Genomic DNA, 20,722 nt, shown 5'->3' on the forward strand with positions numbered 1-20,722 from the left:
TTTTATTGAAACCCCATTAAACTCCCCTGTGAGTTTACTGAATGCCTTTTCCCATCTCTGTTGACTATCAAGACAATTTCTTGCAAGGAATAAATCCAGGTGCACAGAGAAACAGCTTTTCCGTCTGTGAAACAGCCGTAAGAGCACAGCCATCGCTTGCTTATTCCATTGACTGAATTAAGTGCTTCAAATGGCAAGTATAAAAGCTGACTGCAAGATGATCTGATACTGTTGATTTTGCTAAGATTCTTCTGTTGACAGCTCTCTCTTACCCACTTGCTTCAATAATGACTCAGTTACTTGAAGAGTAATGAACTGTCATATGGATGAATAAATCAGTCAAAAAGCATTTGATTCAAAAAATACTTGTGTATGAAAAAGATACAATTCAGTTAAGGAAAAGTCTGAACCATGCCCCTGCCCCCTGGTGTATTTCTTAGCCAGACACTGCACCTACCTTTTATCTTAAGAACAGAGAAGACCAAAATTATGGATTAAAATACACTCTAAAAACCTTGAAAGAATTCAGATTCTAATGCAGCCTTTGTATCATCTGCGTTCCCCTGCGTGTGTTTTTTAGTAAAGAAAGATGAGAAAAAGCATGACACAATTTATGTATTAAAATGCAGACTGCGTTATTATGAAGAAATAACATTCAGGAAGTCTATTTTAGAGAAAACAATCCTAAACTATTTGATTTATAAAAATCAAGGCTCTCCTTTTAAAATACCTGGGGCAATTAAAATTTGTTTCTTAATCCTAGGAATTTTACTTGGTGTCTCAGTTTATGCTTTTCCTCTCAACCACATACAATCTATTGGCAATTTCATAATGATAGCAAATGGTTGTCATATACAGGGGGATGTCAGAGGAGCAGAAGAGTCCAACTAAACTCAAAAAAATGCTGTAAATTCATCACCTGCAGAAGAGACTAATCATGTCTTTCACTTAAACACTACAAAGGGCCTTCATTTAGGCTTTTCAGAAAGGCAAACTCTTGCAAAAAATCTCCATTTCAGCAGACCAATAAAAAAGGAAATCAAAACCACTAATCACTTGAGAAAATTTAAATCACAACTGGTTTGATAATTAAAGAATTTGCCGTTTCTTCTCAACATTCTCTATTCCTTACAGTATTAACCTTTCTTTGCATGTACATATGTGCACAAAACCCTTCTCTTTCCATTTTCCGCAGATGGCAGTGTTCCCTATCCCTCTTTGCTGTAGCTCACAAGAGATGCTGGTCTTCTCTAGGTGACAGGTAAGGAAGATGGGGCCACCAATCTCCAGCTGGGTTGCACCTTCCAATGTCATTGTCATCTGGTACCATGAAGGTCTTCAAAATTACTTTCAAACCAATTTTAAGAGAATTCTTTCTTTCTTTCTTTTCTTTCTTTCTTTCTCTCACTCCTCCCCTCCCTCCCCCCGTCCCCACAAGGTATTTACTATTCTCTAAGCTAAGTCTATTTTGGGGCCTAAGGAGCCCAAAGAGCTGTGAATGCTCTAAACACACAGAGCTTCCCAAATGAACAGCAATGCACATATCAGCATCCGGCAAGAGACTGATTGGTGTTTCCTACTACCTTCTCTTTTCAGTTTAAGGTTTTGTATTAATTCGCAAGCAGGCAAGCACAGTGCAGCCGTAACATCTGAGTTACAGAGAAGTCCTTCTCTTCACATCCAATTTTCCAGTTGAGTAGACTTTGTTTCAAGAATGTCCAGTGTTGTGACATAAGTCAATATTATTAGGAAATACCCTCTCTGCAGTGCTCTTCTCTTTGCATAACCCATCAGAAGGTTTAATCAAAGTTCAATTCTACTTACTGAAACCTACTTGTGTTTCAGGCTTAATTATCTGAACCATCATTATCCAAACCAGACTAACACTCCTTCAAGAGTTCTCTATTTTATGGTACATGCCATCCAGTGCCTCAAGTTCCAGTGCATCTCCTACCAACTGACCTTTCTTTCTTACTATCCTACAATTGCTTCTTTCATCCAGGCAGACTGCAACACTGGAGGAAATACTAAGCAGTAAAAGTTGATAATTCTTAGCAAAATTGACTTTTTAATGAAATCACTGCCAACAGGAGTACTGAAGAGCAATGGTACTGCAGTGCGAGGAAAATGTGTGTGTGTGCTATGTAAATTATTTGGGCAGTAATGGATGAACTTTCTCTATTTTACAGCTCTATTTTTTAAATCTAAGTGTGTCATGCAATATTTTGTGTAGTCTGAATATCACCTGCTCAGCTGAATAAAATTAAGTCAGGTGTGATGATATAAAGAGTAGCATACATAACATGGATTATATTCTGGTAACATCACATTATGCCCATGGAGATGGGTTTTCACCAGTGGAAATTTCCCAAATGTAGACTCCTTGCAAGTACTTGAATCTCCCACATTCTTGTCCCTGTTATTCATTGCATGTTACTATTGTGTACTGATGCAATCCCTTCAGATAAAGGCAAGTCACTTTTCTGTCCTTACTTTGTACAGGAAAATAACACATCTCACGACGCTAGAGTGGTAAGAAAAACATGAAAAAAAGGGCATCTCCAGTTTTGCCTGGCTCTCTTTGGAAGAAAGCAAATCACAAAGGCCTCTCATTCTTCATGTAAAACAGGATTTTAGTATCTGGCAATTGAATCCAATGAGAACAATTTTATATTGGTTGTAGCTTTCACTGTAAAAGGCTGACTTCGGTTGGTTTGTTTTCCATGGGACATATTTGCTCTCACTCCATTTCCATAGATGTTTTGAGTAGTACCCAAGTGGAAAATAGAATTAACATGTCGAGTAAGCTTTATTCCTCTTTAATTTGTTATTGCTGTCATTAACAGTCTTTTATTTTACTTTGGCTAATAGTTACAGGAACAGCAATAGAAATGTTATAAATCTGCAGGTTGATTGTTTCTTGGAACAATTTTTTCCATTGGGTGAGTCTTTTTCATTTAGTAGAGTCCAGACAGTAAATGAACCTGGAAGCATTAGCAGGTGATCAAAGAAAGTGAGCAACACTCTTGCCCTTCCGAAAGGGATAAAAGTGAAGTTTGCTTCTGTTTTGATATACAAGAAGCGCCAAAGTAGATCCAAATTCAGTACCAGTTGATACACATCAGGGAACAGAATATAGAAACTAACAGTTTCTGAGTTTCTTGATCTAATTCTAGTTTTGCAAATAAAGAATCTTTTCCAACAAATGAATAGTTGCCATTGACAGTTTGGGGCAGGCAAATATTCACTCTCTTGGTAAACATGCTATTACTACTATGTATTGATTTGCCCTCTGCTTTGTGCAAGTCCCACAGAAATGAAATTAAAAAGTGAATTATGGTCCTAAATTCTACTGAAGCCTAAAAAAAAAGCCTTTTTTTGCATATGAAATTATTTTGAATACACCTTCAGCAAATTTCAAATTATTTCATGCATCTGACCGCTGACCTGAAATTGCCAATCTTTGAACCATTTTTTCTTGATATCCTCCTAGATATACATCATAGTGAATAAATTAGATATTTCCCATTTGCCTTAGCAGTTCTCTGTTATAATAATGCTATAATAATATAATAGCAATAACTAATTCACAAGCTTTCAAGGTCAAAATAAATAGCAATCCTCTCTCTCTGTACCTGTATTCTTTCATCTGCATCCTCTTTCCACCATGCCTGCAAACGAAGCACAGCCTATGCTATGCCGATCGCTGAAGCAAAGTTTATGCTCATAAGCAGTTTGTTGCATCTCTCAGTGTATTCTGCACATTCAACATTGAGTGAAGGAAGGAGCAGGGAGAAGGAGAGCAGTCTAGGGATGCAGAGACATTGAGCTGAGTGAGAGCCTTCAGATTAGAGGAAGCGCCAGTTACCAGAAATAAGGGAATACAGTCAGGGCACAGAACAAATTAAAAAAAAAAAAAAAAAAAAAAAAAAAACAGACTCAAAATGGGAGAAAACAAAGGCCAGGGACAAGAGAGAGAGACATGCTCTGAAACTGAGACAACAGCAAACAAATCTGCATGTTGTGTCAGACAAGAAGTGCAAGAGAAACAACGGGTGGTGTGAACAGGACAGCAGCCAGCCACAGGCGGGGTTTGCTGTGTGCGTTAAAACTGCAACCGTACACATCAGTAAACAGGAAGAAGGAGAAAAGGGATGGGAGAAAACAGACCTCAAGGAAGAAGAGACAGGTAAATAAATGTCAAGTGCGAGTTTCAGGGCTAACCCATAGGATACATCGATCTGATATTTCTTAGTCAGGAAAGAGATTTTGTCATGTAAGGAGTTGCTATGAAGAAAATAAAAACAGTGATGTAACCTAGTTCAATTTATAGTATCAGCTGGTCTAACAGAGAAGTACTGTTAGGAGATATAAAAGTGAAATTCAGCCTCCCTGCAATTTACTTTTTTCCTTCTTTTCAAAATACAGGCACAAACTTTAAAGTAGTAAATCTAGGCCTGAAACTATGACTGACCCAGTTTAAAAAAAAAAAAAGAAGAAGTTCATGAAAGACTGACTACCACTACCCCTGGGATAATACAAAGGCTGCATCATTCCATCATAAAAGAAATTTAGAGTGTGTGTAGGGAGCAAAAGTCCTTGGAAGTACAGAAGTGGGTAAGCCTGGGCCTTATAACTCAAGGTCAAAGAACAACAACAGCTGCAAACAATTTAGCAGAAGGGACAAAGGTGTAGGATGAAGTACAACTCTACCTGTGTCCGTCAGTATGACCAAGCAGTGCCTCTGACCAGCACTGACACACAAAGACTACAAACACCCAACACAGATGAATTCGCATGATTTGCATCACCCTCTTTAAGAAGTGCTACTCTGTTGTTACCTTCATTAGCATCTTCCACCTCTCCCCACACCTTGTCCGAGATTTGACAAGAGACAATGGTACCTCAAAGGTTTTTTTCAGATCTGGATTTCTTGAACTTAAATACCAAACACTCACTCTTTTGGAGTATGGCCATTGATCATTCTCTCTACATCCTGAGTGATTCTTAGCCAGAATAACTTGCTTCTGTTTGCTACATGTATACACATTAATCACATTAGTCCACCATTCAAACTTCTCTTTCTCCTTGTGGCATCTCCTACTCTTTTGCTCCTGTAGACATAAGCATGTATCACACCCCTTCTTCTTGTTTCAGTTTCTTTACCATAGCTAGAATTTCCTCTCTTCTTTTACAGGTTTTTGACCATTTCTTCATGAATGCTCCCCTGCTACTAAAGACTATGCAAACTCTTTCTATGTCTTCACACTGCTTTCCTTTTCCATTCCTTTTCCCAAATTCTTGTTTTCTATCTCAAACCTATATAAGCACAAAATGCAGAATCATAAAAAAATTCAGGTTGGAAGGAACCTCAGAAGGTCATCTAGCCAACATCAATATCTTAAAGTATGAGTAATGCTAAAAACATGTGAACCTCTCACAGTAAAGATGTATCAGAAAGCTAAATTCAGGATGCAGATACTTTTGACTTTTAGTTGCTATAGTACTGAGATCAACCCTGTGAATGTGAGAATACGAGAATTTTGCTTAGTCTGTCATTGCATTTCTGTAGTGTTTTTCTGCAAAGGGCAAAATTAGCAGTCCATCCCCCAGCCTGCACATATACTGACAACCATGTCACAAACTCCATTATCAGTCTGATGCCAGCTACTCACACCTCATCTGCAAGGTCAATTTTTATACAGAGTTGAACAGTTTGAGTTTCTGACAACCAGGTTCAATCATTTTACCAGTCAAAGATAATCAATGTATTGTGGAAAGGAAGATAGGGCACTAAGCTAGAAAAATGTTACAAAATCAGAGACTTCTACATCAACTGCATCACTGTAGAGCCTTCATACTTGTCAGATACTACTGTGAAATAAATCTTGTTTCTTTGGTACTTTTAATGCAATCATCTCATTTGCTGTTACTTATTTATAATAAAGTCTACCCTGAAAACAAAATTCTGGAAATATACAGAACTTGTCAACTGTGAGGTCTCCCGTCATAAAACCAGAGGATCTAAATTCAGTGTGAGCAATCAATTTGTATTCATCGTTAGGTGAACATAACAACCAGGGTGTCAATACGGGTTTGAATCCTTCTAGTGTTTAAGTAGTCACTTACACCATCAAAATGAGTTAACCAGATTAAGTGCTCAGCACCTGAACATTGCTACTATGCTGCCCATGTGAACTGAGCCCTTGAATGTCTAGATGGTAATCAGGATGTTTCAGGGTTTTAGTGTTCATTCAATACTATTCACACAGGAAAGGATTCCCCCTCCCCCCAACCCAAAGGCAAATAAATTACTTGGATGTAAATTAGTAAACTACATGTTTCCACAAGAGAGGATAAAAGCAGTGTAAGTTGAAACAAATCTGCAAGTCTGTTTCCAGTTGAAACACAGTGCCACATTAAAGGAGAATTTCAGCTTTTAGGATACAAGTTTCTACTTTTCTGCCAAACTGAGAAGGAGGGTAAAAAAAATAGTTTATTCATCACTGAAAACATACTACTAATATCTAGTTACAGGCAGCAGAACAAAGTATTTCATCCCATTATACAACAGATAGTTAGGCAAACTTTGTTGAGCAGATTCCAAGGGAAGGAATTTCCTTCTCAGTTTTTAGTCCTAAAAAAAAAAAAAAAAACAAAAAACAAAAAAACAAAAAAAACCCCTACATTTTAGTTAGCTTTTTTACTTCCGTGTGCTCCAAATTCAGAAAGTTTTGCTACACTTTCTCTAATAGACTCTATCTAAGTTCTTCTGACCTGTGGTTTCCTCAAAAAAAGAGACAGAGCTTGCTCCCCATCAACCTTCATTCATCAGCATGTCAACCTGTGGGTGTGGGGAGATGGGGTAAAAGGGTATCTTCAGACAGTCTTCTACTACAGCTTTTTGACATGTACATCACTCATATCTTCTTCTGGTAGAAGTTTTAACATTGTTTTAACAAAAGTTCAGAGGTTACTGGCAAACACTCCCTTCTTTGCTTGTTGAAATGATTTTTGAAACAACTTTCAAACAACACAAATATATTTGTACAATACAAGCACATTAACTGCAAAATGTTACACATATCAAATTCTATTCATCAGGACATGCGCATCAACCCTTGACCGCTCATAATTGGTTTCTGTAAGGAGCCAAACCAAATCACTGTTGCAGCAACCACTGCTGTTTGTCTATAGTTTTTTCCTAATACTGCTGAAATATATGCTTGTATCCACCTATTTTCCAATGGGTTAGTACAGAAAAAAATCTTAGCCACAAATAAATGAGCCATCACCGGACAGATGTAAGAATCTTCAGTTAAACAGAAAACAAAAATCCAGCCAACAGCATTATACAACATGCAAGGATCATTTATTTAAATGAATATAACTGAAATGTGATACAACATTTTAGTTATAAAAATGTTATAAAAATAAAGTCTTTGCTGCTGTAATCCTGCAGTCCAAATTCCAAATTTAGTTCCACTGGTATTTTCCCACACTCTTGAATTGTCTTGGCACTCCTTTAACTTTAAATTTTTTGCTGAGAAATTGTCAAAGGATCTCTGTAACGGTAAGATTTACCGGATAGAGAATACAACAATATTCAGTTAACATAAAGTAGAGATCAAATTTATTGTTCCTCAGAGCAAGACTTTACTCAGATCCCCTCAGCCCCAGCAGATTCATCTAACCCCAAATCAGCTTTTCCTTCCTTCCCCACACCATGTGGAACACAGCAGAATCTGGTTTTGTCGTCAGTCTCCATATCCCATTGAAAAAGCATCCAAACAGTAATCTCTCAATTCTAGACTTTTCATATAGGTATGCACACTCATACGTGAACTCAAGCGTTTACTATTTTTGTATATTTAGAAAAGTTATCAACAAATATACCACACCTTTAAATCTGACATTTCTCAAAGTTACATGCACAGTATTTTCACTGAAGGCTGTAGGTCTGTTTTGCATCCTTCACTGAGAGGGTTATAAAGAGGGACCGTGGATCCTTTCTGTTTTTGCAGACTGTTATCTTTCCTCTCAGTGACTCTCCTGCAAGAATAAAAAGGAAATTACTATGCTTACATTATTAGATTATAAACAGTAACATAACAGATGCATTCAGTCTCCTTACGTTGCATGAGAAATTGTTCCCAATTAATCAGAATTAAGCAAGTCTACAAAGGCTTTCTTTATGTTTTCAAAGGCATAACCAATGGTCTTGACAATGAACTTAAGTCAAACTGACCACACATAGCTATCTGGCATTTTCAGACGTGTACAAGTTTCACTTAGACAGCTAGTAATTACCATTTAATTATTTTTCTCGAGTTTCAAATTTTCTGATGAAATGACAGATACATGTTTAAACTCTTGAACATACATCTTTTTACTTTCCATGAAGTAAACAAATACTTAGCAGTAACGCAAGAGTATAAAAAAGGGAATTTGTAAGTCCCTTAAACTTGTGTGTTATTCCTTTATTGCTCCCCAATTTAAATGCATTACTACTACCAACTTTGAGTAAAACCAAATACACTGCAAGAGTTTACTCCACTTCCTACTGCATATGTCATGTTGTTACTATTTGCACTGCACTTCATTTCAGCTCTAATTAGGTCATGTTTTTATAAGACAGTAGAAAATTAAATTTACAAATAGTAAGAGCTCCAGGAACTGATTCATGCTATACAAATTTAAGACAAAAGACTTACAAGTTTGTATGCCTAGGTACTGAAAGCGACACAAATTGAAATACATAACCATTTCCAACTAGTCATAGTGGCTACTATTTGTTAACTTGAAAGCTTTATTAAAAAAAGCAGCTTGGAGAGACCAAGTTTTCAACAGGGTTCTTGATTTCCAGATACTTAAGGAGCTGCATTAATTAACAATATTCATATTGTTGAGTATTAATCACAAATTTACCAAGGAGGTGGTAAAGCAGGACATTAAGGACACTTTAGTTTTCTCATTAGCCTTAATCTGTCACTCCCGTAAAATGTTAGCAAAATCCATGTTCCCTGGGCAGCACCACAAAATTCTTACATGCCTGACGTGGAGCAGGGGAATAATGAAAGAAAACCTTCAGCAATCCACAGAGCTCAGGTATGGAATAGGTTTTTAGAAATTCCCTTAAACCATATGCTACTAACATTTGGCTGACATCCTCTCTACTAAATACTGGAGAGATTCTGATAAATATCAAAAATGTTAGTGTGACTGTCAATCTAGTACTTGAAGAATTTAGCCTCAAGAGTTTGGTTTTAGGGAGAGAGAGGGGGAAAAAAAAAAATCAAGAGGTAAGGAAATGAAAGTAACTTGCAGAGTTACTCTCAAATGCAAATTCCATTGTTGATATAGAAGTATATGACTGAACATAAAATGCTACATATGCATAAAAAGACTGTTCTTTAAACATCTCAATGTTTGAAATATTTACATACATATCAATTTTAAGTGTGTATATGTTAAGAATGGCTTTGTAATTTTGGCATCTAGACTAGAGATTTTAAGTCAGAAAGTATGAACATCCCTTTAAAGTAGAAACTACTGGATTTGTACGGGTTTTGGACTACATAAATACTTGTAGAACACTGTATACTGGAGATTGCTTCAAATTTGGATCAGCACAGGAATGTTTTTAGACTTGTCACATATAAAAAATAGCTAAACCATAATTTCAAAAGAGCTCAAGATAATAGCTGGAAGCTTAGTATTTTTAGGATAGTATATTATCTATTCACAAACAAATGAAACTCAAAGGCTTTGACTGCAGAGAGGCAAAATGGATCTTTAATTTTAAAATCTGATGTGTGAAGTTTTTAATATCAGCATATTTATGTTAAAATAAATAAACTATAAAATTTTAAGCCAAAATCACCAACATTTTCAACTAAGGCATCTGAAATAAGTTGACTCAACAAGAGAATAATTTTGAGGTCAGAAGATCTTCATCTTCCACTACAAGTGACCTATGTTGGTGGACAACAACGAAGATGATCTTATTTGGAGGACTTCACTTAGATATTCAAAAGGTCAGTTAAGGCTCAAACTGCAATTTCTACATCATTGTGAAAGCTCTGGCATTATATGTTCTGTTCTAATAGCCTGGCTCTGGCTTTATGGCCAATATATACATCATATTCTTTTAATCTTCAGGAAACTATACATTCAGTGAATATTCTGCCATCTCAAGAGAAGATCCACCAATACAGATGTTGCCTCATATTTCAAGGAAATATTACCTCTATGGGCTTTTTGGTCTTGTTTTATATGAACCTACCTAGTAGTTATCATTGAATGTCACAAATCTTTTGTGAAGATTGTGCTCATGGATATTTAAAACAACAACAAAAAACTAATCCCCATTTATTTTCAGCCTTAAGATGTCCAATTTAAGTTACATCTGTAAATATTTAGGAAGCTGAGCCATTTCATACTATCATTCTAAAACACAAGAAATGCATCTAAACAATGATTCTACTAAATACATAAAAAGGCATGATCTAGATGTACACCATTAAGTTCTCTGCTATTCTCCCATTAGGCCTTGCTCCACCGATCTTCATCCCTTACACAAGCCGCATCCACTATTACTATTTTTCCATCCCACTGGATCTAAAGCATTTCCAGACTGCTCATTACTTACTGTGATTTTAAAAGCAATTGTTTATGTTCTGTTAAAAAGCTGAATTTTACAATATTCTTATTGCATAAATGAAAATAAATAGTAATTCAAAAACCAAGCTGGTTTCAAATTCAACAATATTTTTAGAAGTCTCCATTTGGCACAATTCTCAGTTGCATCCAAACAGTAAAGAAAACTGACACAAGATCCACATTTAAAGTGACCTTCAGCATATTTTGTCAAAGGCTGCAGTATAAATACCACATCAAAGAAAGCTTTTCAACTATGACTGTTAACAATACTGTACAAAAGAAAAAATATATATTCTTTAATAATTTAACAGTTATTTGGGGATTTCACTTTAATTTCAGTGCAGCTTTATTACTAGGGTACAAATGACTGATATAATACAATGCTATTTGTAAGGAATTGCTATAATGGTTTCACAGATTATTTAAACAGAGACAGATTTGCTGAGTAAAAAAGGACAAGGAGAAGAAAAAAGGTAGCTGTAGCTTCTCTTCAGTTAAGAAGTTTAAGCTAGTTTGAACAGATTTTCAGAACTGTATTGCAAAATGAATCACTTCAATATATTATAACATTGTATAATACTGAAGTTTTTTAAAATTGTAAAGACTAAAGTAAAGCTCATCTAACAGCAAAATTAACATTACATGACTTAAGTCATTCTATGTTATTTGTAAAGTCTTACCATTTCAAACATTTTAACACAAAGCAGTACAATAGAAATCTAATTATAGTTTTATAAATAATTTACAGCTGACTTCATAGAACAGTACCCTCAGATTCTGTTTATAAAGACACTTAATGAAACTAAGCAATCCATTCTCTTCAGTTATTCCTTATGCAGTACCCACGTTAAATCTGCCTTTCTAAATAGCCTCTTCTGAGGGATGAGCCAAGCAACAGCTGTGCAGCCAAGTAACAGAAAGGCAGTTTTGAACAATTAATCAATGTCATGTAGATATAAAATGACTGATGCTTTTTAACGGTTCTACTGTCCCATGAGCTGCCTGGAGGAAGCCGTCTCCGGGACTCAGCTGTATCACCTTGCTCTTATCATGCTCAGTTGAATGCAAGTAAACCACACAGTACTACTGCAGTTTGATTAGGACAAAACTGAATCCATTATGATCCTGTTCCAGCATTTTTATTGGTGAGTCTGGAAATTTGTCCCCCAAAAGAAATAAATAAAATAATTCAGCAAAACTGCTGCACAAACTTGTTAGCACAAGTAGAAATGCATTTCCACTTCCCAAGCTGGCCCACTGCCAAATTAACACACTTCTGATTTTAAGTAGTTGTCATATATGCCTTCTCAATTATGCAACAGTTTTCCCCTCCAGGTTAGACTATCTTATACCACATTGAGGGCTAGCATACAACTGAAAAAAGCAAGTCCTGAAAGCATTACTTTTTGAAAAAGCTGCCTAGACAGCAACCTCCATATACCATCCATCTCCTGAAAACAAAAAAGAACACTGAAAGACAGAAATCATTTATCTTAGAAACCAAGAGCACTTCCCTTAAACTCAGTAACTTATCCTTAATCCTCCTATTCCTCTCTTTAAACTGCAGACACCTGCAGCTGTACACAGACTGTCACCTTCTCATTCGGTCATGTCTCAGCAAATCACCAACCCAAGAGCAGTTTCAGTAAGCACTACTTTTCAGTATTATTCATCTGATCCATGATACCTGTTCTTACACAGACCAGTTAGTTTTATAAACTAACCCAGTTGTTTACCAACACCTTTTTGCTACATCACTATTCTAACTGTTCTTAGAAACTAAGTTTAGGTTCTGTCTTTTCCTTTCATATGCTGATTATATTCTCTAAACAGGTTTTGTACCAAACTGGTATGTTTCAGCTCCCCAAGTCAAACCATGAACTAGGCAGCTGCAAGGGAGTCTACACAGCCTGCTGAGTAAGCTAGACAGCCTTGAACAGCTGCCTAAGGTAAAGAGTATACCGCACAAGTGGCAGAGCACAGAGATTCCTGAAACAGCTTACATGTTACGATACTTGCCACGGAGCACTGTGAGGGCTGACTACGTGCTCCTCCAAAAAGCACAGCTGCAGTAGCCAAGCTACAGAGCTGGCCTTAATTCATCTCTCTTCCAGGCAGAGATCCTAAATTGTCTAGCCTTGTCCCTACCTTTCTCTCTCAGCACTTGTGATAAAATTCTGAGAAAACGACAATTGTTGCTGCTCTATGTACTTTGTCCCCATTCAGTCTCAGAACTTGCAAAGGGACCACAGAGAACAGCATGAGAAGTCTTGCATGCAAGTTTTCCTGCACAGGCACAGAGCTTCTGTTATGTTTCAACAGTATAAAACAGGTATGAGAAGAGATCATCTCCAGTTAGTGCCTGAACTGCATCCTTACAGATGTTTCTGAAATGTCAGCAGGATGATTTTAAATAGCAGATTTCAGAAGATACACCATAAGACAAGCGAGATTTAGTCCTACCTCAAAATTCAGGTTTTAACAATTATAGATTTTTAAAAGGAGTATGATCTTTAAAGACATCACTCATCAGTAAACAAGTGACTGTTATAAAGACACCATGTTGTAACCGCAGACACACAAAACAGACAGTAAAATCTCAACTGGCAACTAAATCCTCCAAGTGAGATGCACAGTATAGAAGTATTTCAATATAAGATCAAAACAGATTAATTGTACCACTGTTTTTTCCTAATTTTAACAAAACTCTCTAGGCAGACAAAGTAACATTTTTCACTTTGTAAGTTTACAAACAGCTACCCAATTATGGGAACTGGGGAGTTAAAGATAATCAAGGATTTTACAGGGGCTTAGTCATGTGAGTTCTACTTCAGTTTTGCGACCAGGCTCCTTTAGCCCCATGGAAAAACAAATAAAGGTTTTATTTCCACAGTAAGGCAATATCGAGAACACAAAATGCCGACAATATGCTGTTTTATTGCTAATGGAATTTACTTGCAGACAGATCTGGTTTTTAACTTGATACACTTTTACTGAAAAGATTCTGTGTGCATCCTTTAAAATTATTTTTGTAAGCATTATATTTATTTGGTAAATTCTTGAGCCTGAACCAACTGAGAATGATGCTCTGTACATAATTTTATTTTTGTGAAGTTTAGCAGGTATATTACAACAAACAGTGAAAGCAAAAGATTAGTTTGGACCATTAATAAGAAAAAGATACTGCACTGGCATCTCAATTTCAATTTTCAAAATAAAGATGTTTTCAGGCTATTACAAGGGCTGCTAAGTACTGCCTTGTACTCTGTAGGGAGTCCACAATACAATACTCTTCTGCCTAGGAAAAAACAGTTTTGCTGGCAATAAAATATCATTTGGCTTCCTCCTCTAGTTTCTCTAATTTTACTGCTTTGCTAAGCAGTTAAAGCATATCCAACATGCTGACGCTGTTGTTTTATTTCATTGTATATCAGCTTCAAGTCTCTAGTCACAGTCTGTGGGGAGGAAAACTAGCTTTTCAGAATATACTAGCAGTAAAAGATTGTCTTCCCTACACACATTAAATCTAAGCTAAATCAACAGAAATTATCCATTGCCACCCTATACAAAGCTGTCTATCATAGCTATGTATCAAGTTGGAATTCAGTAGCAAATCAAAAATATTAATTAGGTTTAACTGACTCAGTCTCAAGATCTTTTGATCTAGATCAGGCCCCCTTACTCCCCCATCTCCTCACAGAGGATTCACCAACTAGAGCAAGCTGGGGCAGGGATATGAAAGGAAGGAGGACTGGTTATACATACTCTGTCACTTGTAAGTGCTTGCTTCTGTTACCATTAGAATTAAGACCAAAATATTCATTCTTTCTGTGGCTCAGAAAATAGATCTATCTTCTTTGACAACAAATGACCTGGCATCAAACAAAAACCTGGCATCAAAAAAAAAATTTCCTAGTTCACACCACAGAGCAAAATAATTTTGCCATGGCTTAAAGCTGCCTTCTCCTGTTGAATGTCTAACAGGTTCAGATACTTTCATATGCTTTATGACCACCTTAGGCATATCCCCAAGAGCTATACAGCACCTGGCAAAGACTTTAAATTTAAAGTCAGTTTTAATATTTTACTCAGAACTGGAAATCTGAGGGAATCATTTTTCTTCATTGAAAGAAAGCCTGCCTGGAAGACACATTTTCAACACAGGAAAATACTTTAAATACTTTTTATATCACAGCCTGTTAAAATACAGCAAGGAAATGCCACCATGGATACCACTGGTCAGTGTTTAGACCAAATACCTAAATAGGCAACTCTGTCTTTATACTGGCTTTGAATATGAAACAAAATTTGAAGTTAGAGCCAGTAGTATGTTCTGTATGTCATTTTACCTCTTCTGCTTTCCTTAATTGTTTTAATTATTGTACTACGCTAGTTTAAAATCAGATTTGTACCAGACTCAGGTTGGTGCAAGTCTCAAATCATACTACTTTCTATTTATTTTCCAATATTTACTAGCAAAAGAGTTTGTTCTGATTTAAATACATTTGGTCACACCTCAGTGTTTTTTGTTCCTCTTCCATTGACACATATACATTTCGTATTCAAAGAGTTTATGCACAGGATTGTTGAATATTGGTGAGCACAGGAATGGAAAATAAAGGATGAAGTCACCAATTGATGCAAATGTGTTTAATCTAATAAAGTTACTTTTTTTCTTCAGTTAACTTCCATCAAGAAAAGCCCATTTGAAAAGAAAAATTTCCCCAAAACTGAAGTTCCTAGAGTGCAGTTCAGTTCATCATGCCAGGCAGAAACAGTGCACAGAAAAATGGTAACACACAGTACTAATTTTTATTAATTAATAAAAATCACAGATCAGAAATAGCTAGAAGTGCAACTTCAGATATGCTGCAAGAGCAGTTTGAGCAGCTTGTTTAGCTGGTAAAACAGGAAGTGAAAAACTGAAGAAATCAAATGGTTAAACACAAGTTACTAAGATGAATATTTAAGTGACTACTTTGATAAAAATGAAAAAATATTGAAAGCTGAGATATAGAGAAATCGATACTTCTAGCAATATGATTTGAGGGAAAAAAAGATTTTTTGAGCAGTGAAGAAGAACTAAAAGTCAGAGAGAACAGTTTTTCAAAAAAAATCACCAAATTTAATCAACACTTCTGTTTAAGTATCAGGACACACCTTCTGCCCTGGTGGGCTTATATCCTCTATGAACAAGAAGCATCCCACAGAACTCATCACTGGAATTACCCAGAAAAAGTAGGGTACCTCAAAGTTTTTCTTACAACCTTCTTTTTGCTAAAATGATAGGTAGAGTATCCTAGATTAAAGTGGCAATTTTACAGAAGATATAAAAAGACAGAATGGGCAAAAGAATGGGAAAGAGAAACTTAAATAATTAGAAAGAGAAGGAGCCAAGTAGAAAATAAAAAGAGAGAAGCATAGCAGCAACAAGATTTGTAAAGAGAAGAATTTTAAGAAATATGAGCTAATAGAAAGGAAGGAGTTATGGCAAAAGTGATCTTGAAGGTCAGCTAGGCTGTGTTCACTGCTTCAAAACACAGTTTCTGCAGTTGTCTTTAGAAAGTCACTGCACCTGGCAGACTAGAGTTCTAGGGCCCGGCACACCTCCCAGTAATTCCAGACATTTGCTAAATGTCAAATGATCTATGTAATATTAAGTAATGTGCATATTCTAACAAATGTCACTGCACTTTAAAAAATTTCACTTCATACTCTATGACATTGAAATTTAATGAGCTGCAGCAAGGAGATCTTAGCCAGCCTGATCTAGAAAGAGAAATTGCACAGAACGTAAACCAAGTTCAAATGCACTAACATGCAGGTGTATCCCAGGCAGTGACAGGGTCTAAGAACACACAAATAAGAATTATTTAAGAACATAACAAGCATTTATTTGTGAACTTGAAGCATGAAAAAGAGAAATCATATATTTGTCAGATAACAGACAATAGTGCCTTTAGGAAAGGCGGCGTTGGCAAAAAGCCATCATGGATTAAAGCCAGAAGAGGCAACTACCAACGCAGTTTAACTGGGGCCCAGATACTAATATCACCACCATACATTTGTAATTAGGTCTGTTAGCAGCAGACAATGTCCTGCTGCCTCAACACTTCTATTTCACCTCTAAACCTTTTCACCTCAGTTTCATTTGCAGCCATCACATTAGTTTCTGTACACTTCCTCCCCATATGTCTGGTCTATTTATAAACTCTTCAGGCAGGGGCCATCTATTACCATGCATTTATTAAGTGACCAGGAGAACAGAACCTCATTTCCAGCTGATCCCTAGGTCCTGCTAATCTGGTAAGAAAAAAGGCCCTCAAAATAACTAGGCATACATGACAAGGTATTTCTAGTTCACATGTTGGGTAAGAGTTCAACAACAGTGAGTAAATATTTAGTGAACCATCCTGAGTAAGTGGACAAAGAAATAAAGTGTCCTTTCTACAACATAAAAATACCATCTTAATATTTCCTTAACTTTAATTTGTTTTGATTATAAAAGTATAGTATATTCAGAAGGATAAAGAAGTGCAGCTCTACAGGAATAAGAGGGCAAGATTTACAATTCCTGCTCTGTTGTGTTACCATCCTGTTGCATGACCATCCTCTCTAATTCTGTGTTCATAAAGCAAGCAATATTTGACTACTTACACAGAAATGCATTTTCAAGACTTATCAAACAAAGCTAGTTGAATCTACTAACAAATACCACTTTAGTCTTCAAAATGTTATTTCAACAATCCATCTGAATTTTGGGTTATCCCTGATGATGATAAAAGCCTGTTTACTTGCATCAAATACAAGGTGAATCATACTACAGTACCTATCAATTTTATAACAATGTTGAGTGTATTGAAATAATTCCTCCCATTCTTCAAAGGATCAAGTTTATGGCTGTGAGTTCTTTGAAATTATTTCCTATTTACTGAATGAGCCTACAGTATTAAGATCAAGTGCAACATCCAAATATGCATTCATGTTTGATATAACAAATATAACACAGTTTAGGAGTGGTACAAAAAACCTTATGCAATCACTAAACAAACACAATACGTAAGAATGCGACTAACACTAAAACAAAAAACGTTCCTAGCAGTGTTCTGGTCTTACATTTTCCTGTCTCAGAAAGAAATGTGTTGAAACACAAGCAAGTTTTCTCACCAAGATTACAGTTTGGAGCTACGTAAGTATAAATGTATGCCCACTTACTTGCATATACATACACAGACATTTATATGTACTTTTCACATACCTTTTATAGAATACGAATGGGTATTTTCTAGTGCCATGCTTAGGCAAAAAAAAAAACAACCTCAAGATTTATTTAGTAATCACTTTTAACACGCAGATAATTCTTAAGTATTTTAGATGTAAATTTAATGAGAACAGCTGCATAGGCCAATGAATGCTGCACCACAACTGAATTTAAATATACCTGCTTCTACAGGAATTGGTTTCTCCAGGAGAAAAACTGTTTGTTTCCAGTGTGTTTTGGTACAACATGGACCAGTTGAAAACAAGACCTGCATGGGAAGAGTTCAAAAGTTTGATTAAGAACAACATTTTTAATATCACACTACATCAATCAATTACCAAACACATGCACATGAAATACTTGTGACAGCAAAAGACTCGCTGCTGAAAATCTTGAGGCAGAAAAACAAAACCCCCAAATGAAACAAACATAGCTTTCGAAGTCATTTTTAAAATGCATAACCCAAAATACTCACCTTGTTGTGACAGTCCTTCTCAAAAAATATATCAAAATAACCAGCAACTGCCTATAACAAAGCAGAAAATACAAATATGATAAAGGAATAATAGTGACACTCAAGAAAATGTCCATCATGAATACAGTTACTGAGATTTTCTTTTCAAGTCTTTCACTTATAGGAAGAGGCTTAGATTTATGCTTTTAAGTATGCTAGAAATCATAAAACAAAAAAATTATAAGCCTCAACTTTGTTCTACTCAGCAAAGCAGTATTTTCAGAAAAATATTCAGGCTACCATATCTCCATTACATTACACAAAAACTTTTAGTCAGAAACTTTCTAAAATAACCCATATATCCTAACTGCAACTAGAATTACAAAAGAAAAAAAACAACTTTTTAGATGCACAAACCCAGAAGCATAAAATTCAGTCCTTGTCGCCTATGGCTCCCACAACCCTCACTAAATGCGCATGCAGAGTGAGGGACTCTGCATGAGGTGTTCACTCTTTGCATAGCTTGACACCATTTTCCATAAAAGCTCCCTGTGAACAGAGGCAGGGCATAACCAGCCAGGGAATATTATTATTTCTTCCTCTACTACACACACAGATAAGGAAAAGGATTCACAAATGCCTCATGCTAGCCTTTCCAACAGTTAATAATTTCTAAGTGACTCCCCATAGGATTCCTCTCTCTAGGATTCCCTGGAACACTTCTTCTGTCCCTCCTGCCATCCCACTCCTAACCTCAAAAAGAGCCTCTCTCTTCAGCACATAACTCATTAGTGGGATTTATCTTCCACCTTGAAGGAAAAAGAAATATAGAACATCGACGCACAAAACAGTATACCAATAGTCTTTTAATACTGGCCTGCTTTTTCAATGACAAATAAATTTGAGACTCCAGAAATTCAAAGAATTCAAATAAAGAACTGAAAGATGCTAATAAGAGACGACCAACACCACAGTTTCACTGCAAAAAAACTATCCACACTCACGCTTCTTTGCTTTCCACGGTCTCCTATGAAAAGGCTAAAAAGAATCAGACAATATGCCTAAGGCAGGTATAGCTTTCTATTATACAAGTCAACCTCAAGAAAAGATCCAGAATGCATCTGTTGAAAAGTTGCTACTATGGCAGCTAGGGAGTCTATCCCTGTGATATCAGGGAGGGATTCCCCTCATATCAGTTGTAATACATTCAAACAAAATATGCACCAACTTAAAGAGGGCAAGTCCATTGTATGAAAACTCACTGCAAATTACTATCATCTCCTTCCTTTCACAGTACCAGTGTTACTCTTCTTACCTAAAGCTATGAAACTGGTTATTCTGAATAGTTACAAAGGACAAATTCTGTAGCACACTCTTCATATTGACAGAGAGATGTATTGTGAGGGAAAAAAAGTGTCTAATAAGCTTGTAAAATTATGATAACATCTGAATGGCATACGGCTTTATCATTAGGTATTATGTAATCTGAATGACTACTTAATAGTTAAACGGTTCTGGTATTTTTCCTTGCTAGTCTAAAACCTGAATGGGCAACATGTTGGTGAATACAGTCTCTTAAAGCAAATCGGTCTATGTTAGCTTTGTTACTCGTGTTATTTTCAACTAATGGCATTCTAGAGAGGCCTGGAAAGCTCTGAATTCCAACATGGTACAATATTCTTCAGAAAATGAACAAAGGATACACTATGGGACCTTCATGAGGAATGAGCACCACAAGCTGGAAACAGCGACTCTTCCATTCCTTAAGCAAGGCCCATCACTCAATGCTGAGAATCTCATTCCTAACTGAATTACAGCCTTGCCTCTAATACGCCTTTTTCAGTGAAGATTGAGAAGGTTTTGACAGAGTTTTATTGACCCATCCGACTGGTTTTATTGATCTATAATCTTTTTTGGACACTAGTCAGAGATCTAAGTCACACAAATACTTTTCAGTCAGCAGGTCAATACTGTTGATATGCTTGCAAATAAGACTTAGAATGTGATTACTGGGGAGAGGGAAGACAAGCTTGAAACACTAAAAATACATTAAGAATTGAGGAAAAACTGGCTTCCAGAGAAAGCAAGACAATCAAGCTACATTTTGGACCAGAAAACTGAAATAGTGCCCAAATTTTTTTTCATATTCACTACCTCGGCTATTCTACAAGCCAATTACAATTGAGGAAACAGAGAAAAATATCAGGCTTTCATGCACACAGCTGGTGGCTTACCTGTAAGACAAGAAAACAAAACTAAAGCTCAAACCTGCTGTTCAACAGAAGTGCAATTATTTGCATATGCTTAGGTAATAAACATCAGCTGAAGTTTATCTCCCAGGGATT

General features: G+C 36.2%; 1 protein-coding gene across 3 annotated transcripts in view; it reads right to left on the minus strand.

Moving 5' to 3' along the window:
• Positions 1–7,350: 7,350 nt before the first annotated feature.
• Positions 7,351–20,722, minus strand: part of PRMT3 (protein arginine methyltransferase 3) — a 68,980-nt gene continuing 55,608 nt past the window's right edge. For 2 of the 3 annotated variants that reach the window (XM_067296248.1, XM_067296246.1), the window contains 3 exons: positions 18,399–18,449; positions 18,104–18,191; positions 7,351–8,052 (listed from right to left, as the gene is read on the minus strand). In XM_067296248.1, the coding sequence (XP_067152349.1) occupies positions 7,943–8,052; positions 18,104–18,191; positions 18,399–18,449 (249 nt within the window). In that variant the 3' untranslated portion in view covers positions 7,351–7,942. The remainder of the gene's footprint in view (positions 8,053–18,103; positions 18,192–18,398; positions 18,450–20,722) is intronic. The other variant, XM_067296247.1, reaches the window with a different exon arrangement.

Source organism: Apteryx mantelli, chromosome 4 (assembly GCF_036417845.1).
Source record: "Apteryx mantelli isolate bAptMan1 chromosome 4, bAptMan1.hap1, whole genome shotgun sequence".
NCBI classification, from domain to species: domain Eukaryota; kingdom Metazoa; phylum Chordata; class Aves; order Apterygiformes; family Apterygidae; genus Apteryx; species Apteryx mantelli.